Source organism: Centruroides sculpturatus, unplaced genomic scaffold (genome assembly GCF_000671375.1).
Source record: "Centruroides sculpturatus isolate CEXI.00-Female unplaced genomic scaffold, Cexi_2.0 scaffold448, whole genome shotgun sequence".
Taxonomy (NCBI): Eukaryota; Metazoa; Arthropoda; class Arachnida; order Scorpiones; family Buthidae; genus Centruroides; species Centruroides sculpturatus.
Window position 1 is genome coordinate 486,057 of NW_019384639.1, and position 24,774 is coordinate 510,830.

The window sequence follows — 24,774 nt, forward strand, 5'->3', positions numbered from 1 at the left end:
AAATTGTAAAGTCAAACAACCACTGGATTACATTGGGCTACTTCTCTGCAATTATATTTCATTAATTATTAAATAATTTATCATTAGAGGAAGGCATTAGATGCCATCTCTTATTAAATTTAATAATTATAATGAAATTAATATTTATTAAATAATCTAGAATATTCCAGAAGAAAAGAATTGGCCTGGAGCAGGACTCAAACCTTATGTAACCGAGGATGGTTATATTATATTTAAATATGTCTGGAAGGGAAGATTGGACCAGAAGCTCAGATAGTATAAATGGCAACGCATCCACACTGTAAGTGGAAGTTGTGGGTTCAAGTCCCGCTCTGGGCAGANTGCAAAATAAAAGTTGCACAAAGGTTAGTGCGACATATCTGTATTTATTATCGCTTTGTTCATTGAGTGGATTTTATTGTACTACAAAGCTGAAAAGAAGTAAATTTTCCAAATATTTTTTCAATATTTATACAGGATAACCAAACTTGATGCATAGATTTTGACCTATGCAGCACAAAATTTAGTTTTTACACATAGAGTTTTGCATAAAATGATAAATTCTGAGAAGAATAAGAAAATACAATACCATTTAAATTGTACTCTATGGAAAGTGTCATATTTTATAGAGGATTTCTTATAATAGAAATCTATCCATTGCAAAATTTAAATTATAATAAAAAGACAAAAAATTTGGCACTTGGATTTCTCTTCTAATGGCCATATTCAATGAAGGATCAAGAAATTAAATTAGAAGTTAACCAATTATATTCAGTTTACTTTTTAGTACACGAATGTTTATTGGTTAGTTTCTTAATCCGTGTTTGTGAACATGCTAGATCTATGTACCAAACTGCCTATTATTTTTTATAATAATTATATATATNTTAGATTTAAACTGTAGAGGAGCACATCTATTCACTTCTGTTTTATAACTTTACGCAATATAAATGCAGTATTGTATATGTCAGAGCTGACCAAACCTTGTCATGACAGGAACAATATATTGTCTATCAGAAATACAGGTACAACATTCTCTACTGAAACTATATTTTATATATATTATACAGGAGACACAGTGATATATCTCACTGTATAAGTTACTGTTCACTATAACATCTATATAAATATATATATAACTTATATGGGAGCCATAGTAAGGATCTAAAAGAGCCATATTATCACCAAGCCATAGTTTAATCATCACAGGTATATGTCTTTTATATATATAAAAAAATTGGTTCAAAAAGTTTAACTTCTTCACTCAACTAGATAAATATAACTCACCACAACCTTGATAATTCATATAACATAAAACCTTGATAATTCTAGAAAAAATTTTACATTAAATTATTTAGTGGAATTATCAAGATTTTATGTTGTATAGTGAAAAAATGGAGGTTTTATAATAACAACTTAAAGTACAAAAGGATTGTTAAATGTAAAATGTACAAAATATTCCATTCAGACAGCGTTCCATACTGGAACAAAGTTGCTCCAAAATATTTAGTTTTATTAAAAAAAAAAATCTGTCATAAATGAAAAAAATCAATTTTTATAAATACTTTCTATTATAAAATAATACTAACCTGTTGATTTTTAGATTTATCTACATTTTTATGATTTTTTATTTGTTCTAATGCTTGATGAGACTGAAGATCATTGTACTGATTATCTTTTAATTTATTATTATTTTGATGAAGATGGATAAAACCAGGATTATGATTCTCTCCAATAAAGGACCGCCTCTGCAACTGAGTCGTCAGTTCTTTTAACTTATTTTCTAACTGCTCATATTGCAAACGACATAACTGCAATTCATCCTGTAAATACACAATTAAAAGTAGTGTAACCAAAGGGCATTTTATCACATTTTATTGGAAATAGATGCATCAGCAATATATGATATGAAACTTTCAAAAGAACAAATTCAAGCTGTTTGTACTATCATTTCAAGTGGTAACAACACAACAGACTCACAACCTCATCTTCAAAGCATTTGTTAAAGCATTTGTGGGTGAACAAAGGTCAACCAGCTATTGCAAATGTCAAAAGATCAGTACTGCAGAAGACAATGATCTGCAATAGTTTAGCATCATCACAACGGAACCTCTTCCAACCAACATCACTGTTTAAAAAAACTTTACTGTGAATAACCAAATTACTTGAACACCAAGATCAAAGATCTTCATCCAAAAATTGACAAAGTCTGATACAAAGCCACAAAAGCATATTGGTATATAGAAAAACACCAGTCATTCTATGCTTACAGGATTGAAAGTTGCAAAGTGGGATTGATATTAATGGTGATTACCTACAAGGCTTAATTGTAATCAATGAGAGTTAATTTTCAATAAACTTTTTTTAAAGTGTCTAAATTTCATCTTTACAGCCTGATATATATGATCTATGTTTTCTATGTTCTTGTCCTTTTATTAAGATAATTCCAATGAATATTGCAAATACCATATCTACACTGAAAAGTGTGTTCACATCTTCAAAGTAGCAAACACTTTCTTGCTCCAGCCTGCATAAAACAGAAAACCTGCCAATTCTTTTAATTCTATAGTCCTATACAATTCAAGCTTTCACATGTTTTACAGTATAAGTTTTATATATAAAAATGTTTTTAAATGGAAATAATATTTTGTTACAACATTAACTTATCTATATTCATTGATTAAAATATTAATAAAAATTAGAATTTCTATCAAAATTAACCAATTTATGTGTAGTTATAAAAAGTTTAACTTGTAGTAATATTAACATAGAGAATTTATATTAAATATATATTAAAATTTAAGTGAATGTTTGAGTTTTCAAAATAAATAAAGTAATAGTAAACTAAACTTCTTGCAAATTTCTCTTGCCAGTCTTGAAGTTAAGGTACTTATCTGAAAGATTATTTCCTATCTTGAATATTGTACCAATTTCCACCTGAACAGCACTAAATTTTCAATTTTAAGGACTGGGAAATATGTATTTTGTTCAAATGCTCAAATTCAAAAATGGCTGACTAACAGACTGAGAATGCTGATGCATAAACTTTGTGCTTAGTTATATGATCACAAATTATTTATTTGTAGCACCATGCATCATGAGAATCGCACTGTAATCATGGGGAAAAAAATATAACTCTCGACAGGCCATAGACATGTATGTATTTTTCTCAACTGTTAAAACTCAAAATTTAATGTATTTCAGAGCAGAAAATCAAAGCAATATTCAAGGTAGGAGTAATCTTTCAAATAAGTTTCTTAACTTCTTGGGTTCTTTCCTTGTGAGTACCTACAGTAATTTGTTTATTTCTAAACTAAGATGATGTGGGGAAAAATTATTACAAAATATCTAATTATTAATAGGGTTCAAAAAGCCAAAGGTCAAACATTCAAACTATACACTAATTCAATGTTTAATTAACCTAATTTACATATTTAAATGTTAATATTGTTATTGTTGTTTCGTTATCACTATCAAATAAAAAGTCTACAATAATCAGTATAAATTATAACTCAAAAATAACTATTACAATATATCACATAATCATATGCAATTATGAATAGTAGAAAAAGGTTTCTTCCATTATAAATCTACAAGTCGACCTGTAAAAACTATCAATTTATTAGGACCTAAAGATGATTTTGAGTGTTTAGAAAGTCTTGTTTGAAATCTAAACAACAGAATGCAATGTGCATTTTTGTTATCATCTTATTGTCTTTTTTGTATTTTTCTACATGTCACAATGATGTGCAGATTATATAATTTTACTTTTATATTTAATTAATTAAATACATTATATTTGATTATGTATATTAATACAGTAAATATGTTTGGCATTTGATTCTTTTTTGTTTCATGTCAGTCACCATTTTGTAAACTGTTCAATATTTCAAACATTAATCTGATGAAAATTATTAAAAAATTATCAAAAACGTCAGTTTTTTCCATTTGAATAAACCTTTTGCTGCTATTCAAGGTTGCAAGTGATTGAGCAATATGAAATGTGTCAAAAGTTTAATTATAGTGCATCCTATTTCATTCTGAAATAAATATGTGCAGTCATTACTTTATTTTTTAAGTGTAAATGCATTTTATCTGTAAACAAACATCATGAAACCCAATAAATTGTAAAGTCAAACAACCACTGGATTACATTGGGCTACTTCTCTGCAATTATATTTCATTAATTATTAAATAATTTATCATTAGAGGAAGGCATTAGATGCCATCTCTTATTAAATTTAATAATTATAATGAAATTAATATTTATTAAATAATCTAGAATATTCCAGAAGAAAAGAATTGGCCTGGAGCAGGACTCAAACCTTATGTAACCGAGGATGGTTATATTATATTTAAATATGTCTGGAAGGGAAGATTGGACCAGAAGCTCAGATAGTGTAAATGGCAACGCATCCACACTGTAAGTGGAAGTTGTGGGTTCAAGTCCCACTCCTGGGCAGATTCTTTCCTTCTGGAATATTCTAGATTATTTAATAAATATTAATTTCATTATGATTATTAAATTTAATTAAAAATTTAAATAATTAATTAAACATAATTATTAAATTTAGAGGGAGGTATTAGATTTAAATACCTCCCTCTAAATTTAATCTAATTAAATCTAACACCTCCCTTTAGTGACAAATTATTTAGTAATTAATTAAATATAATCACGGAAAAGTAGCTCAATTCATCTGATGGTTGTTTGGCTTTGCAGTTTATTTGGTTATTCTGAACAAGTTTCAAAACTTTTAAATTTAATTTACAATAAACTAAAATGTTTTTAAATCCTACAAATAAGTTGTTTATATTATATTTTATTTGCAATAATTATTTATTGTCAAGAATGATTATAAACATTAAAAAGAGAAATCGAAGTCTTACAGTATGCTGCTTTACTCTCCACATTTGATTTTCAACATTTTTCTGCAAATCTTCTTTTTCTAAAATTAACTGATTAATATGAGCTGTAAAATAAAAATAATTTGATAAATATGTAGCAGTAAATCTCTCATATATTTAATTACAGTTTCATTTAATAAAATTGTTACTTTTTATATTGAAAAATGTAAAAAAAGAAAAGAAAACTTCAAATAATTAACCAACAATAACATGTGATATCAAAAATTTTCTGCAACTACTTGTTTTTTCACAGGTATTTTTCACACAAAATTGACTTACTTAACTGTGCTTTCTATAATAGCTTAATGCTGCATGCTATTCATTTAACTGTATAAAAATTTTGGTAAAACAAAACTCTTTTTTGCTTATCAAAAACCCCAAAAAGCCCACTGCAAAAAGTTGCCATTATACAATGTGGCAATTTTCTGCTCCTATCTCATTTTTAATATGATGGAGATCTCACACAGTTGCTGCAAGAGGTAGTCATGGTGTCATAGATGTTTGTCAACCATACATGACGTAATGACAACAGTCTGCAACTTGCTACAACCTTCTATGTAAGACAGCCTGGGTGTTGGGATCTTAAACAATTTAAACGTTTTTGGGGCTTTATGTTGTGCTTAAAAAATATTTAAAAAATCACTTCCTTCTGAGAAACGCCTCAGCCCTCTCATCATTTATTTCCAGCTGAACTCATTTCACATTAGCCTGCGTTATTGCAAAGTTCAGAAGGCTCCCTACGGGAGAAGGGTCGAGAACATTGTTCTGTAATCAAAACATTATCTCGTAAACTAAACAACGTATGACATTGAAATTTGGCATCTACAGAAAAGATGAATACAGGATTTTTCACAATTGCCAAATTCAAGGAATGGCAATTACACGCAGGATAATTATACACAAAAAATAAGCACACGTAATCAGAGGTTAAAAAAAATGTATATCACTAACAAAACAATAATTAACAATCTAAAATATTGTTATTAAGCAATTCCAAAGAATAAGAATTAAAATGAAACATTATTAATTTTAGATAAAAACAAAACAAAACTAATCTGAATTATCTATTGTTTGATTTTCAAAATCAAAAAAATTTATTAATTTGAATCTATATTTGTAGATTGATATCATTGTGTACTTTCAAGCAATGTATAAAAAGGAAAAATAATGTAAAAAACTAATCCAATCTTAATGCTTGATACAAATTTAAATTTTTACATCATTGTTAAAGATATCTAAGTATTTTTAGGTAAGTAAAAAACTCTCATCCTCCTTCAAACTATTATAGTTTTGCAACTGGTTTTAATTAAATTTTAAAATAACATTGAAAATACTGTATGTTGTCAGTTCCAAACATTACAACTTTATAACAATTTTCTTAAATATAATAAACTTTTAGCTTCTCTCTCTAAAATTCTACATAAGCCACTATATAAACTATATTTTATCAATCAAAATAACAACAGAATATGTGTTTATATTTTTAAAAAGTTATTACAGTAAGTTATCAAAATTTTTAACAAAATGTAAATGTTATTCACAGATCTAGAAGAAACTTTACGCACGTTACTTTGATTTACAAATATTTCAGAAATAATATCTGAAAGAATTTTCAATATAAAAATTTATGAAAAAGAGAGACCGAAAATCCAGCATAAAATTACCAATCATCATATACATGAATGTTTTCAATAGACTTTAGCAACCATTGTCAAATTACAAAATTTTTTATTCGAAATTTTTGAAAGAAACTTAAAAATTCTCTCAAAAATAAACACAAGGAATTGAAATTTCCCCCAATTTTGTAAAGGATTTCAAATATTACACCTTGTGATGTTCTGCTGATTGAATTAATCTTTTGTGATGTGACATGAGTCAACAGAATTTGCTCAGTAATGTATTCATCCTATTTTGACTAAAACTCCACTCCACTGGGCATGACAAGAACATGCAGTTCCGAATACCTTCTTCCCTGGACACTGTATTAGGCAGTGTGCATCAGAGATCACCCAGCATTACTTCTAAATTCTACTCCTGGAGTTTTATGCAACAAATCCACTTATATTTAGGAGCTTATGGATAGAAATGTGGCAACTGTCTGTCCTGTGATGCCAGAAATGTTGTCGAAAGTCTTTGAAGAAGCAAAATGCTGTATGCATGTACATTACAGATGGCTATACTTGTAATATTTAACTTAACATGTATGAATTTCAACAAGACTGCTTTAAAACAAAATAGAGGGCATAATCAGAGTACATCTTGTATTTTTCTTTTCTTTTACAAAAATAGATTATCACATTCATTTTTTATAAACATAAATAGAAAGATTTGACAATTTTAAAACCTTCACACACATTTCGGATGAGTTACAGAAAACAGAAAATTACATATTCAAATTTATAATATGGTTATTGTATAAAAAATGGGCATCAAAAACAGTGTTTCATAGAAAGTATTCTGTAGTATAAAAAGACAATGCAATTGTCTATAAGAAATACATCAAGACTTATTATATGCTGGCAATAATGTAATGATTTACCTTTTATTTTATTAATTTCTTCCTCTTTTTGCTGCTTTAATGATTCTAACTGTGCTGACATTGCTCCAACTAACTGCTTCTTCTCTTCTTCTAGTAGAGCATAGTTATTTTTTAAATCAGCAATTTCACTGTGTAATTGTTGCTGTTTATTCTACGACAAAGATTTGTTATTAAAAAAAAGTAAAAAAAAAAAAAAAGCCAATTAATGAAATGAAAAATTTCAATTGAAATAATGAATATAGTTACTATTAATACTAAAGACAATTTTAATAAAAAGGTATAAAAGTACCTGTGAAGCTTCATGTTCTTGTAATAAGTTACTATATCTAGATTCTAATGTATGCTGAAACAAAGTTACGAAATTATGAATTTTTAAATCGAAATAAATCTTTGGTTGTTTAAAAAAGCTAACAATGAGTTACATGACTTTTCAGGCTGTTATGAGATTTTATTTTAAAAATAAATTTTATATTATTAATCATAAATGAATTGTATATGGCACTATCTGTTACTATAGTAGAAACTCAATACTATGCAGTAATGATACTCTTCTTATCCTTCCTTGCCCACTTTCAAACTCCACCACTTCTCTTCACTAACTCTACCATCNAGTACCAGTGTGAAGTGGAATAAACTCTAACATTGAGTTATTTTGCACATGTTTGAAAATAAGGTTTTGTAAGTCACATTACAGCACAAATATTTCACCAATTGCACAGTTGTTTTTTTCTTATGGCAGTCAGTGACGAACTACTTAAGTATTTGTTATAAAAATTTTCTATATTTTTAATTATTATAAAATGGCAAGAGACTTAATTTTGAGGGTAGAGATTAGTTTTATAAAAACCTGTAAATGCTAGCAACAAGTAAAATCGTCATTAAGTCCAGCCCCACATAAGACAAGACATATGACCACTTTCTCTCTCTTTCTCTCCTTCCCCTTAACCTTTTATAATCGAAATTTAATAGCAACAATACTGCTCATAGGCAAGCTTTTATGACAAATCTTGTTTCTTAATCTTCCCCCATTCCAAGATATTAAACAAAATAGATGACAACACACAGAATTTTTGACATTTTTTCAACTTGTTTTGGTTCAGAAGATCTCAAAACAGAAATTTGCAAAAAGTTGAAGGGTCAAATTTAATATGATTCTAATTTACGTTTCCCTTGTAATGTATATGTTAGGCTGAAAGACTAAAATTGCTCAATGAGCAAAAAAACGGCCACAATGTGTTGTGGCTAACTCAAAACAATCACAAAGCAAAACTCGTGTCGTGGCTTTCATGATATTTGACCACTACGCGTTGTGGTGATTAATAAAAGCCATAACGCATTCTGAACGTTAGCTGATGCAACCACAATACAAGATCATATAATGCACAGTGGTTTGTAACTTTAAAATATGAATTCTAGACATGAAACATTTTTATTTACAATTTTTAATGCTGAACAACATTAGTTAAAAGTTTTCCTAGAAATTTAATTTTTATACTTAAAAAAATTTCAAAAAAATAAAATATATGGAGAAAAATACAGATTCGTTTCTTTTGTTTTGCTAAAAAGTGCTAAAGGTCTAACTATATATACTTGTAGGTGCTTGATATCCTATACATGATAAAATAAAAATCAGCTGCTAAAGTTAAAAAACCACTATGCAACAAATTTATTATGGTTAAAAGCCATCACATATTCCGGATGTTAACTAATAATGAGGTGATGATAAGAAAATAAAACTTTCTTTTTCATTATGATTTATTTATCTTCAATCATCTTGTATAAGCAGATAACAAAATTATTTACCATATACAGAAATTTAACTTGGTTACTTTACAACATTTAATTATTCACGTATTTTATGTTCTTTGAGCAACATTTGCATTTTTACCAATACAGTATCTTTTACACTGACACATTATAAACACTTGCTTAGTTCCAGATGTTAACATGGATGCTGAGCAAAGTGTTAATAAAGTTGAGGGTACATTCCGAATGTTAATAAAGTTACTATAGAAATTGTAAATTTATTACGAGTATAAAGTCGATCAAGAAGACTTTCCTTGTTTCCTAACTGATAGAGACCTGATGGATTAATGCTCATAACAGCAGCTAAAACATTTCTGGGAGCTGCACGTCCCCTACCAACATTACGCATTCTAACTAAAGCAATCGAATCAATTTCAACTGCAGAAAATTACCCTAAATTGAGAAAACTCTCCAAGCTCAAATAAAAAAAAATAAGACAAACGATTCTATGATACAGATCCCTGTACTATTATTGTGAAATAATAATCAGAACAATTCTTAATTCATTGTTTTTGAAAATTTTAACAACTAAAATGTCTTAGAATTTTTAGGCTTTATCAGAGGTATTAATTTACATCTGATATGGAGAGTGCCAATGGCTCAATGGCATAAAGGTTGAGAAAAGCAAAATCCTACTTGGGTGTAATATACAGTAATACCTTGGTTTTCGATGACTTCGGTTATCATCAGTTTTGGATTTTGCCAATTGTTTTGGGACAGATTATCGATGAAAACCAAAGTATCACTGTACAGTGTACACCCATGTACCTAGCATCAATCTGCATTATTTCTTTAGCTTCTGTTTCCTATCCTAAAGCCCTCCAGTTATAGGGAAAAACAGAATGGTTTTAGGCTAAAACTTTTTCCAGCAAAACTTGTGGAGCGACGAGTAATAACATCAGAACACAGGTTAGTTTTACCCTAAATATAAGACTACCCGAAACATTACTCTGACAGGTTGAAATTACTCTAAAAAAGGGTAATTACCCTAGAAATGGCAGCACTGGTCAAAAATGAACACTATACAAACTCCACAAGTGTTTGCAATGCACCCGTTGACAAGTTACAATTTATCCCTCATATTGTGGTTGCATCAGCTAACGTTCAAAACACATTATGGCTTTTCTTAATCACCACAATATGTAGTGGTCAAATATCATGAAAGCCACAACAAGAATTTCGCTTTGTGGTCATTTTGAGTTAGCCACAATGCACTGTGGCTAACTCAAAATGAGCGATTTCGGTCTTTGAGCCAAACATATACTTAACAGCCAGGAAAGTAAAATCCATGTTGCAATTCAAAAATTGGCATCATAATAAATACAATGTTTATTATAATTTTTCATTTTTAAAACAACGTTTGATCATTGATATCACTGACAACTTTATAGATAATAAAAATTATATTTGATACAACTATCTCTAGTGTCTTTCAGTTCATCTCTCTTGCATTATTTTTGTTTTTTTTTAAAAAATTTAAATTTATAGCATCTAATTTTCTGGATGTTATAGAATATAACAGAGAAAGTATGGTGATCAGTCAAATTTTACCTCTCAGTGTTTTGCATTTCTCAATGTTTTGATATTCCGGGAGTCTAAGAAACATAAAAGTCGCTGTAAAATTGCATGTATATCAACTTTTTATTATAACTTAAGACTGGACGAACCAAAAATTTCAAAACTTGCAAGATTATTTCTATCTATAGGGCATTGATATTATTAAATTTTGATCAATATAGGTTGAAGTGAGAAAATAGAGGGGTCATCTTGTGTTGCATCTTGAGTGAGGTCAAACATGAAAATTTTACTGGCTACTGGCATTTACACTTCCTTAAAACACATATCTACCCTCCAAATTAAACCTTTTGCTTTTTTATAATAATACAATAAAAAAATGTTTTAATATAAACTCAGAACAGACGGCATCCCACAAAATTTTAACTTTGTGCTAAGGTGTCTTAGTGTTGTTTTAAACTTAAATATTTTAAAAATAGAGATATTTCTCTTAATTCAACAAATTACTCCTCTTTACACTTTATTATTTAAATTTTATAGTATAATTCAAAGTCATTGGACTTCCTCCCTGATCCTCTTAACTTCTTATTCAGGTGCCAGTAAAGTTGAGCAAGACTCATTGCAGCTTTTTTTAAATCTCAAAATAGCCATTTTTAAAAACAATTTCACTAAAACTTTAATTTATATGACAATATAAATTTTAGAGAACAAAATGAAAATTAGCAAACAGATACAGTAATACCCTGAACTTACACGATAGGTGGGACTGAGTGATAACCGCGTAAGTCGAATTTGCGTAAGTCGGGGTATAATTTCGCAATTTGTGTAAAATCCAAGTCGGATGTATGTAAGCTAATAAATGTTCTCGTTAATCTTATCTCATCTTTTGATTCGTTGACGGTTACAAGAAATCACCACAGAGTCTCTCAAGGCTCCGTATATATAACAAACACAGAAATAAATAATACAAAATAAATTGTAGCTGTGCATCGATTCCGCGCGACATGTCCGAACATGTAAGCCAAACAATAGTGTGAGGGGAGTGAGTAATCAAGAGTTGCATGGCGCTCAAACAAAAAATAAATCAACGAGATTTGAAAATCACGTAACTCCGAGTTTGTGTAAGTCGGGGTAGCGTAAGTCGAGGTATTACTGTATAACATAAAACTAGACATGTCATTGGTTTGTTTGAAAAATAATGACCAGTCATTCTTGAAACAGGGAAGGTTTCTTTCCAAACTGGCATATAACAACATACGGTGTCACTACTGTCACACAAAGTTACTCCCCACTGTCTATCTTGCTAGCATTGACATAAGTCATTGACATTTGCATTATTTCACTTTCATACCTTAACTTATTTTTTCAACTAACAAAGTACCTTCTTTTCAGATATTAATGTGTGTGTATGAAAATTCCGTAGAAAAATAATATATTTGTATGGTAAATTAATCATTAATTAAAAATCCAACACAGAAAAGAATATAATGTATATTATTATTAAATTAAACAAAATTAGATTTATCATCACCATTACCATTATTATTATTGTCCTGGCCATTATATTTGTTAAATATTTGTTAATACGTTTATGATTGTGTCGTATCCCTAGAACATTTTTTATGTTTTTACATATCGGTCTGTAGAGTAATGTATAGCATTTACGTTTATAACTTTCTGGGTGTTTCTTCGTTTAAATAGAAATTTTAAATGCTGAAAATTGTTCACAACATAATAAAATTTTAGTATTTATCCAAAGTTATTGATATTTATTAGAATATTTTAGGTTGGTTATTCAAGTCTACATTTCTTTAAACCAATTGTCCTCAAAGCTATCAACCTCTGGACCACTTGAACCAAGTTGTAGATAAAGCGAGGACAACCTATACCCTCCGTCCACTTATCTTGTAAATATCACCTTAGATAATGATAAATTATATGTCAAAATATAGAATGTGGTAACCTAATGTAAGATATGTGGTGCATTAAAATGTCATTTCTCTGGCTAGAAAGCATAAAATTGCATTTTAAAAAATTACTAGGTCAGTCTGCAGACCAGGTATGAGTCCAGTGGTCCACAAACCATATTTTGAGAACTACTGCTTTAAACTATGATTAAACTAAAAATGAGCCTACTTTTTCTCTTTCCATTCGTACATGAAGTTCATTTTTCTGTCTATCTTGTTCTAAATAAAATATCAAATAAATATATTAGTAAAGTATAAATAAAATATCTGAGTATTTATATTGTAAATGTAATTCAAAAATGTATTAAATTCATTTATTTGATGATAAAGAATTATTTGTATTTTACAAGTTTTGCTATGTAATCATTATACATTATAGTTTTTTAAATTTACAATTAGCAATATCAGAGTTTTATACATCATAAAATTATTTCTTATTATTAGAGATACTGATAAATTTCAATTGGATATAAAATATTTTACAAATAATACTTTTTATACATAAATATTTTACAATCTGTAATACTTTTTATATAAATAATATTAATGCTATATATAGATTAAATAACTTAATAAAAAATTTAATAAATAAAAGCAATAGTACAATAGAAAGTTATGCATAATTTAAAATAATGCAGAGAAAATAAACAACAACAACATTTTTATTGTCTTTAAAATGTCTTGACATCTGTCAATTAAGTCAGTGTCTTTCAACCTTTCTCTCACAGCACACTTGAACCTATAATTAAATTTCCACAGAAAAAATCACGTGATTTAAAGTTGTGTTTGTAAATATTTTATTGCCATATTACTTGCCACTTAATTTAATTCTTTTTGTCTACATTTTTTGAGAATTAAATAAAACAGTATTGTTGTTCCTTAAAACAGCAACAGGTTACGACAATAGTTATTTAAATTAATCATTGTCATATGTAATAAACATAATAAATACTGAATAATATTCAAAACAAACCTTACAAAACCAAAAATCCAGCTCGTGAAACACAACAATGGAAACAATAAATGTTTTCAATTACTTTTAGCAATCAATCCTCAAATTAAAAAACTTATTTGGAAATGTGTAACAGAACAGAATATATGATGGAATGTAGTAATTTAATATATAAAACAAATGTCTGATTGACTGTCAGAAGATGTAATGTGTTTGTATTGGATGTAAATGTAATAACAATGCTAGGGGACAACATGTTATCCCCAGCATGGAGGACATTATTCAATATTTAATATTATTTTTAATATATATATATATTGTACAGTATGTGTGTCTGTGTCTGTGTATATATATACAGTATATAGATTATATGTAAAATACTCTTTCAATATAGGATGTTGTTCTCATATTTCTGATTAGTAGTATATGGCTTTTATCTAACCTAACCTAACATTTATAATATTAAACCTGACAATGGCCTATAGTAAATAGGTTGAAAACGTTTGTAAAAATAAAAGAAGTTTAAGCTCAGCAAAATTAGGTGTTGGTGAAACTGAAATTATCCTAACAAGGTTTAGCCACTTTGGTATATAGCTATTAAATAATATAGAGGATTGATTGATAAATAAGCTCTCCTTTTGCGAAGTTTGAGAACAGAAACACATGACTACTGCCATTTAATAACTGAAGTGTCTAGAACAGTGTTTCTCAACGGTGGCAATATCACTCCGTGTGGCCATTTTTCCATATTGGGGGCAATTAGTAACAATTTACATTTTGGGGGCAAAAAGCAATTTTCTGGGCAATATAGTAAAACATTATATTAAGAATAATTAGATATTTTATTCTTTATATCGTACAATAATTAAACAAATAACATTATACTAGTCACTAGTCTATTCAATGCAATATGAATTTGGCATTAGCCTCGGCCCTCGGCATTNACATTATATTAAGAATAATTAGATATTTTATTCTTTATATCGTACAATAATTAAACAAATAACATTATACTAGTCACTAGTCTATTCAATGCAATATGAATTTGGCATTAGCCTCGGCCCTCGGCATTGGAATTTTGAAGCTTGCAGTAGGAATTCACAGTGAATAATGCTTAATTTTAATTTTGTTAATTATATCAAAATCTAATACGTATTCTGAGTAAATAAATGCTTATTTGATAATTATATACTTTGTAAAAAATTAAACTAATAAACCAACAAAATTGTTTTTGAAGTGAAGGGGGTGGATACTACGCAATGGTTTTATTGAAGGGGGGCAACAATTCATTAAAGATTAAGAAACACTAGTCTAGAATGCAAAATTGCAATTCATTGTATTGCATTGTTGCAGCAAAAGTCAACATAAAGTCATTTCCCACATTTCGTACAATGTAGTGATCAATAACTGGATCTTTAATATTAGAATACTCAAAAAAAGAAGGAACTATCAGGGGAGGTATAGTAAAACTGTATGAAAACTCAAAATGTATTCCCAGAGTTATGCCAGAAAAGAACTGTTGTTTTCTCTACACCATGATAACATAAGATTGCTCTGCAGTTAAAAAAAATGAAAACTCTTAAGAAACTGAAGTTATAAGTTATTCCAAACACTCTTTGCAGTCCAGATCCAGCAATATCAGACTTCCCAAAATTAAAGGTACTGAAAAATCAACACTTTCATCAGAAGAAGAAATTAAAACTATTGTAAGGAATGGATTGAAGAAAAAACAAACAAAAATTTTTATGCACAGAATGAAAAAATGTATTGAATGTTTGGAAAAATGCACCACTATAACAGGTAAAAGGTAATCCTATTCAAAACTAATTATTATATATATATGATTAAAATAAATAATTTTAACTACTTTTTAAAATCTGGTCATATTGTCTACTTCTTCTCAAACTGATTTTATAAAATGGATATCTCATTTATCACTGAACCTTATATTATATTATCAGATCTTCAAATAGTCATACAATCCATGAGAGAACAAATTAGTCATTTATTGCTCATTCTTCCTTTCATATGATGATGGTATTATGGTATCATTGATAACCAGAGAGCTGTATCCCTCAGACAGCCCAAGTTGAACCCCTCTAATTTTCTTTTGTAAAGTTACTTGAAGGGTTCTGTATACAACAATCATCCTCACTTACATGCCTAACTACAAGTTAACATTCTGAGCATCATGAATAATAATATCTGTGGAGACCTCGCAGAAGGTTCCATAGATGTCATTTCGTGATGTTCACGAATGATCAAATGCTTTGGTAGTGTGAAGACCGAGGAAGTGGTTATTTCAGCATTTGATGTAAGAATAAAATACAAATAAACTGTTACCTACACAAGTTGCATGACTTTTTGATGACCCTGTTTAATGATAAGCTATTTGAATAAACAAACATTAGAACTGATAAAAACGATCAAATAGCCAAGGTAGTAAAAGCATCAGTTTCTCGCTATGAAGAACCCAGATCTGAGTCTGGTCAAATCCAAGATTGACCTGGACACATCCATCTAATCTAACCACTTTATTTAGAAGCTGAATAAGCTATGACGACAAAAAAACTCTTAGTGCTTAGAAAAATGAAAATATTGATAAAATATTCATTGTTTATAATTAGATGGATTTTACATCATTTTACAGATGATTTTACATCTAGTATTAAGCATAATACTAGAATATTGCAAAGTGTGATTTTGTGTATTGCTTACCAATCTATGACAATATTCTGCTTCTACTCAAATTGTACTGTTTAAAAAAAAAACTGAAGATCAGCTCTAAATACATTTATCTATCTTATTTCAAGAATAATTTCTATTTTAATTGTTATTGGCATATGAGGTAAGTGTATAATATATTTATTGTTTAATGTAACTATAAATTCATTTATGAACAAACTTTCATACTATTGTTTCCAATGATATTAATAATAGTAAGTTAATATAATCTTAATAATAAAAAACAAAGACATTCAGATGTTAGATATGTTCATTTTAATCATTATTGCTATTGTTTAAACATGTTTCTACGATGTACATGATATAAAAAACAAAATATCTTTAATATACTGTAACACAACTCAATTTAATGCAGTCATTTTATGACAAATATATTCAGAATTTTGCAAATCAATCTTGTAAATGACATAAAAAAAAATAGAATTATTAAATCTAATAATAATAGATCTTTAAAAATAACTTTTTAAATAAAGTATAAAGAAATTAAAATTAATTATATATAGACTGCTTTTCTTTTACAATGTTATTTTATTATCTATGTTTTATTTTTAAAATGATAAAATCATTTACCTTCTTTGGTGTGTTTATGGTCAATTTTTTCTTGTTGTAGAGACTTTTCAAGTCTGTTTTTATGCTCATAAACAACTGCAAGAGAATAAAATCACTATTAATCTTGATTAAAATGAATAATAATCTAACTACAGGTATCCCTTGTATAACATGGTAGTTACATTCTGAAAAAGTGCAGTGTCATGCAAATCCATGCTACATGAAACAAAGGAATAATACAAAACATGAGGTTAGATTCCAAAAGTTAACAAAAGTATACCATTATTTTTCGTTACCAAGAGAAATAGGTTTATTAAATCAAGCAATAATTAACTAACAATTGCAAATACTATATTACACATTAATTTTAACTTTAGTTAAACAAAAGCATTTTCTTTTTAAAAGTATTCTCATCTTCCGAGCTTTTTCATTGATCTTAATATCACCAACATCTTCATGACGTTTAGTTTTATCATAAAAAATTCTTATGGTCAACAAAATAAAAATATGTTATTGATCAAAAATTTGTTCTAGTGGATCACATTTGTTCAGACAAGAACCAAGCAACTTTGGCCGCAGAATTTGTATTCAAATAGTGAATTGTTCAAGTACTATATTGCCATATTTCATTAGTCATTTTTATAAATGATTACTTACCTACAATTAAAAAAGTTTAATAACACTTACCTAAACATGTTTAAATAAATTTTACTAAATACAAAGATAAATCTATAAAAGCAAAACACATGAGAGTCTTAAAGGCTAAAGTCTGAAAGCAATGATAATGATACTAGGTGGATAGGAAAGCTAGAACAAAGAAAAAAATTTTTACTATCAGTTTTTATTAAAGCAAACCTGATGAAATGCACAAAACAAATTGAAAATTTTCAATATTCTAAAATTTGTGGGAAAATTTGAGATGACATGCATGCTCACTTGAAGAAAAAATATCAAATAACAGAGCTTGTAGTTAAAAACTGTAAAATTTTGTTTGAGGGATTTTTCTAAATTCTTGAACCATGTTAGAGCAAAGCCAGAAACTGTGTTGTATGGTGATTTCCCCAATTTTCAAATCGTGTTAGTGTAAAACTGCACCATAGAAGTGCCATATTGCACGAGGGATACCAGTACTGCAAGTTTTAAATTTAAATAAAAAGATTGGACCAACCTTGCAACTGTGCAGATAACGAATCTCTTTGCTGTAAGCATTTTTCACGAGAATTTTCTATTTCTTTAAACCGGGAATGAGTTGTTTTCAATAAATATACGACACAACATAAAGCTGCTCCTAACAACACATAAAGGAAGATACGCAAGCGAGAATTCCGCATGACCGATCCAGTCAACGGAATCTTTTGATAATCATAGGGAGACAGTTTCTCTGTAAAATGATATATATTATTTAACTGAAAGAAAAAAAAATATTCATTTTATTCAATTTATTTATCTAAACTATGGAAATAAGATTCAATATCTTAATGATATTATTAATTTTGGCATTATATTAGTGAAGATAATAGTTTTATGTTAATACAAAAGTCATTACCCGAACTAAAACAAATTGTCAGATTATTCATAGGCTTTGATTTATTCATGATTTTTCATTAAAGGCAAGAAATTAGAAGTTGTATTACCAGTAATACTGTTACTGATAATACTCTTCCTACTACCAATATTCTTTTACAAATATACATTTAACATTCTTACAGTTTGATAGTCTTCTATAATAGTCATCTTATAATAGTTACTGCCTTCTAAAGCCTGTGTAAATTTCCCAACAAATGTTAGAAAAATAGTACTGGATTATGCTGAAATATTTTCTTGCAAGAAAACCCCAGCTTCATTTAGTGTAATGCAAGATAAATGGACATCAACAAGAAATGTGCCAATGCATGAATGTAAATAATGGGCAGAAAAAATAAATCATGAGATATTAATCTTCTACAGGTTAATGGAAAAAATGCTAGTGGAAAAATGTTGAGAGATATTTCAAGCTAAGTTAGCAATGTTCAATATTTGTTGCAAAGACATTGTTACTTTTACCACAGATAAAGTTGTAATAATGGAGAGATTTAGTCATTTATCCCCAATAATTCATCTGCTATACTTATGGACAATAATTGACTGAAGTTCTTTATGGAAAAGTTATATCTTTATAATTAGGAGGAAGATATTTCATTCATTCAGTTCTATAAATTTTCCAAAGTTGTAAGGTTTTACATAGTTCAATTTTAAATATGTAAACTTTTAAAAGCCGAAGCATAATATTTTATGAGCAAAATGCTATAAAATAATTCATAAAAATCAATGAAAATGAGAAGTTTGTACAATTTTCAGTTTATTAACAAATTAGTTTAGAGCTTCGTGTACAAAACTGGATAAAATAACACAAATGGAAACATACAAAACATTGTATTCCATTTATGTAGAAAGCAAACGAAAAAAAAAGAGACATTTTCCATTCACTTCCTTTTCTCTATTTTTTTAAAACTCATTTATCAGTTTTCTTAATTACAAAGCCACACTCAACACCAGAGATTTATTTTAGTTGGAGATGAGTTAAGTGTTAGAATAGAACAAATAGAACACAGTGTTTTATAAGTATTTCCATTTGTATGTAATTTTATTTATTTTATAGGCTTTCAAGTACTACATGCAAACAATGCTCTAAACTTCCTCTGAAGTTGACTGTGGCTTCCTAAACAAAAGAATTAATACCCAAGTTCTGAAAATGTTTTAACACTGACATATTTTAAAGATGACCGAAAAGCTTACAAGAAAATAAACAAAAATAAATTTTGTGTTTAAATATGTTCATTATTCATTAACTTATTTAAAAACATTTAATTTTTAAATCAAATTGACAAATATGAAATTTCAAAGGGAATACCTGGATTTTTCAACATAGAAATCAAGAGTTAAGAAAGGGTAACTTGAAAAACTCTTCTCATTGCATGTTAAAGCAAATCTAGTTGTCCAATCTACGAATTAAAAATAGAATTAAATTACTTTTAATTTTGTAAAAAAATAATTGTTAATAAAATAAAGTAATTCATTTTAAATTTAACAATAACAATTTACAATTAAATTAGAGTTTAAAAAATATTATTTGGTTTGCAATTCTTGCATTGCTAAAATTAAAGTGTGGGGTGTATGTAATGCTTAGCAATACTCCATAACACAACATGATCATGAAAGAAATAATGTGGCTCCGACAACTAAATTAAATAAAATTACCATTGAAATAAGTGCAATTTCATTTCAATAAATTATTTGAATAAAATATGTATGCACATATATACATAACACTCACAGAAATGAGAACAAGATCCACTCTAATATGTATTTGAATACAGCCATTATACATTTTGGCAAGTTATAGGCTACTTGCTTCTTTGTGATAAAGTTCAATTGAAACTGGTGTTTTCGGCATTTATTGTCCTGATTGTTGGAATACTCCGTTTCTACAATAACATATGGGATACATTGCTGTCTGATTATTACTTTAGGTAATGGTTTGGAAATATGATGGCTCATACAGATAAATTGTTTAGTTAAACAAGCACTGAAAGTTCTCAAAATATCAAAAAATGTCTTTATTAAGTGAAAGATTTTGCAATGTCTATTATTCCATCGTCTGTGTTCAACAGATGTTCAAACTGCCAATCCTAAACCATTTATTCCAATACTTGGTCCTTCTCTTTATTATTATATTTTATCTAAAAGTCAAAATTCAGAATACCAATAAAACTGACCATTTCTCAAGATCTGGAACTAATACTAATACAACTAATACAACAGTAATTGGAAAACGAGGACTTTCGTTCAACAGCAGGTTCAGCAGAGGAATGTCTCAAATAACCACCAGACCCAGTTCATGCAGTCAGTTCTCACACCAGAATTCATTCCTCGAGCAGTATTTTTTTCCATCGTGACATCTAAAAGTCCGATTATCATTTTGAGATGTTTAAAGAACAAAATGTAATTCAAACTAATTCATATCTACATATATATTCTGTATACTCAAATGGGACAACTTGTTTAGAATTCTGCAATTCAAACATTTTAAACTACAACGATCTGTTAATGAAATGATAAACATTGCAAAAACATTAATCTATAATTTAATAATAAAGATATTTTTCTGGTTTCTTGAGCATTTAACAAATCGATATGCATTCTAATGTGTGTTAAAATCTAGGTTTCTTTGCTATAGAATTGATGTATATATTAAGAGAATATGCACAAACCATTTTTGGTATTCCACCTGTTGATATAAAACTGATACTCGTGCATGGAGTTTTGCTGATGTATATAAAAATTTATATCATCATTTAAAACAACAACAAGGATAATAGGATTATCAGCATTTTAAAAATTGCAGCTTTAATATGCTTATGGCCTAGTTTTAAATCTTCAGTAACAAACTGGCATTGCAAGATTCATTCAACGTTACTAATTACCAGTCAGAAAATATAGGTCATAAGAAAAAAACTTACATAGAAGCTCTAACAAAGGAATCTAGAGAACGAGTTAACTATAAAACAATATTTATCCATCCTCTACTTGTACTTCTTTCTTATTGTAATTGAATCTTAAGAAAAATAGTTTTAAGATAAAAATAATATATTTAAAAGTCAAATTATCTTAATGACTATCTTTTGTCCTGTTAAATCTTTCAGATTAAAATTTATTATTATACAAATTAAATAAATAAAGCACACTAATATTTTACAATGAGTTAATTTTAATGTTACTTTACAAGCACATGTGCGTGCATGCATGCATATATTATACATATTAGTAAGTATGTGGAACAAAGATTTATTATTATTATAGAAAGATAAACAATGTTCAGTTACATTTAATAAAATTTCAACTTAACTGCTATTTAATGCTTCTTGCAATTAATAATAATGATTTAAGTAACGATAAACATATGCTAGTTGGAAGGCAGCAAGATTTAGTTTGATGAGATAAGCCAAGAAATATTATGAAGAACTTTAAGTATCTCAAATGCATTCCTAGTCTTTGAAGAATGAGCAAAATCCCTTTCAACTAATGACTATAACAATTTTATAAGAAAAGGTTGTAAAGAATGAAGAGTATAAATGGGAAAAATTGGTTTTTTACAAATGAGAGTGGACAGAGTATCCAGAATATAGGAGACTGTCAAGTCAAAAGAATTTAACAGATGTCTGGCTACTCTCTTATTTGAGAAACAGTTCAAAGGGTTTAGTATTCATCTCCTAAAAATTCAAATATAAAAAATATTCAAACTCCAACTGTTATCTTCATATTATATATCATCAAACATAGAAAACTAGTTAATATATAGCAATTGACTTCATTTTCAAACATCAAATTCTCACACAGTCTATATCAGGGATGGTCAACCGGTCGACCGCAAAAGTTTTGAAAGTAGCCATGAAGCTAAAGTTGAACAATTTGCTCTCACTTAAATTAATGTTTAAAAATCTAAATTCGATAATTTTTTCTTATAATAATAGACTGTCTGTGAAACGTACCCATACTGTTTGTATTTATCCCTATGAACAATGCAAACGAATGTTAACGCATGCGCATATAAAAATCCTAAAATTGTTTGCCCATATTCATAGTCGCCCACAGACTATATTTTACCAAAAAAGTAGCCCCTAAGGGATAAAAGTTTGGCCACACCTGGTCTATATTCTTCTATTGATACAAGCAATGTATTCAATATAAGAAAGAATTATATTCATTTTCATTACCAATTTGCACAAATTACAGACGATTCATCCCATTTAAAACAAATTAGAGATTTTGGAAGACAAATGGCAATGTTCCAGAAACATTTACTTAATAAATTAAGCTCTATCAAAACAGAATATCTTAAAAGTAATTTTTACATCAAAACATCTGTTTATCTGAACAATATAATAAAATGAATCAGTAGACATAAATACAAAATTTTTGTCAAGCAACTTAATGTGTAATGATTTCACGAAGGTTATGATTTTATATACCGTTTTACATCTATTCACTTATTTTCCAGTTTTATTCCGGTTTTGTCGCCGATTTTTATACATTGTAATTTATTTATTTAAATTATTATTATGGATAAAGCTTTAAAAGTATGTATGACTACCACCCCCATTAACAAACTCTTGAGCTAAAACACAATTTTAGAAATTTTAAGACAAAATAAACAAAAAAGTAATCATCTAGTTTTTGCTTAGAGATGGTCAGGACCTGTCACAATTTCTTATTCAGAATGCATAGCACTGAAATGATGTTTGGAAACAATCTTTTACATTTTGATGTATGAATTAATGATTCACATGACATTATTCTTGAGGAAAAAAGTATGAAAACAGAGAAAAAATATATATTTTATTTCATGTAAAGAAATTGTATACAATTGTTATACACCCTTATACATCTACTTGCATTTTGCACTATAAACGTGTTTCCACACGTTCAAATATCACCAAATGCCAAGCAAAGATTTGACCAATAAAGAGTAGTGTGGACGATTTACTCGCGACTAATATTTGTATTCGCCATTTTCCCCACTCCTAGTCAGTATGTTGTGCCAAATCAGACGACCAATAAGATATTATTCACAAATACCAACTGAAACTTTCCAAACAAGATGGACCAGTGCCAAGCAAGCCTCCAAAAGAAGTCATGAGACAAAAAAAATTTGAGAACCAGATTAGATAAACCACAACACACAAATGAGGTCAACTTGGACAAGCAGCCGAGCCCATCAAAAAGAGAAACAACGATAAACTAGCTCAACTTTGACGAGTCCAGTTTCCATTAAAATATTTTAGAAAGTGATACTCGACGCAAGCAAATGAGTTCAAATGGGGCAAGTTTTTAAGTCTAGGAAAGTGATATGGCTTAAATTAGGAAAGAATTATACATTTTATCATCAAATGTTTATATGCTTATAACATATAATTAATTTATTTCACTTACTGTACATTCAGGAACATTTCCTAGCAGAAAAGAATTGTAAGATCTTTAATAAAACATTTTAAATGTAGTGAGCCCACATAAACAAAACAATGTTAAGTGGGTAACAGATAAAAGCTTGACAAGAGAAAGCTTCTTCAATTTAGGATTTGGTACATTTGAAAAATAACACTGAAATTATAAAATTTTTGATATAGTAAGTTATTCTTAATGAAAAATATAAACAAGAAAAAAATTTTAAGAGATTAAATAAGTTATATAAAAACAGAAAATAAAATTAAAATTTGGTAATTATAAAAAAAAATTGAAGTAATTAAATTTCAAGTATAGTAATACCCCGAACTCACGCAATAGGTGGGACCGAGCGATAATCGCGTAAGTCGGGGTATAATTTCGCAATTTGTGTAAAATCCAAGTCGAATGTATGTAAGCCAATAAATGTTCTCGTTAATCTTATCTCGTCTTTTAATTCGTTCACGGTTACAAGAAATCACCACATAGAGTTTCTCGAGTCTCAGTAGATATAACAAACACAGAAATAAATAACACAAAATGAATTGTAGCTACGGGTCGATTCTGCGCGACACATCCGAACATGTAAGCTAAACAATAGTATGGGGGGAGTGAGTAATCAAGAGTTGCGTGGCGCTCAAACAAAAGACGAATCGACGAGATTTAAAAAATGCGTAACTTCGGGTTCACGTAAGTCGGGGTAGCGTAAGTCGAGGCATTACTGAATCAATAAAATAGATATTTTCTGAACTAGTTCAAAAATAAATAACAATGTAATGAAGCGGTAAGAATTTCAAAATAGTTCTTAATGCATTTAC

At 28.4% G+C, this 24,774-nt stretch overlaps 1 protein-coding gene across 3 annotated transcripts; it reads right to left on the reverse strand.

Moving 5' to 3' along the window:
- Window positions 1-1,556: 1,556 nt before the first annotated feature.
- On the reverse strand, window positions 1,557-24,123 carry LOC111625946 (Golgi integral membrane protein 4-like). Of its 3 annotated transcripts, none has more exons than XM_023369207.1 (9): window positions 23,948-24,123; window positions 19,869-19,959; window positions 18,147-18,359; window positions 17,000-17,074; window positions 12,902-12,951; window positions 7,734-7,787; window positions 7,445-7,595; window positions 4,888-4,970; window positions 1,557-1,823 (listed from the first exon to the last, which is right to left on the reverse strand). In XM_023369207.1, the coding sequence occupies exons 2-9, from the start codon at window positions 19,882-19,884 to the stop codon at window positions 1,572-1,574; spliced, it is 894 nt and encodes a 297-aa protein (XP_023224975.1). In that variant the 5' UTR covers window positions 19,885-19,959; window positions 23,948-24,123; the 3' UTR covers window positions 1,557-1,571. The 3 variants fall into 3 exon arrangements, with proteins under 3 accessions (XP_023224975.1, XP_023224977.1, XP_023224976.1); XM_023369209.1 differs by having other exon boundaries at window positions 18,147-18,384; XM_023369208.1 differs by lacking the exon at window positions 7,734-7,787.
- Window positions 24,124-24,774: the final 651 nt, after the last annotated feature.

Excerpts from the sequence above, each read along its gene's own strand:
- LOC111625946 (XM_023369207.1), bottom strand. Across the intron at positions 17,075-18,146 it reads GTTATCTGCACAGTTGCAAG|TTGTTTATGAGCATAAAAAC; the intron begins GTTGGTCCAATC and ends ATTCTCTTGCAG. Across the intron at positions 4,971-7,444 it reads AGAAATTAATAAAATAAAAG|CTCATATTAATCAGTTAATT; the intron begins GTAAATCATTAC and ends TTTATTTTACAG.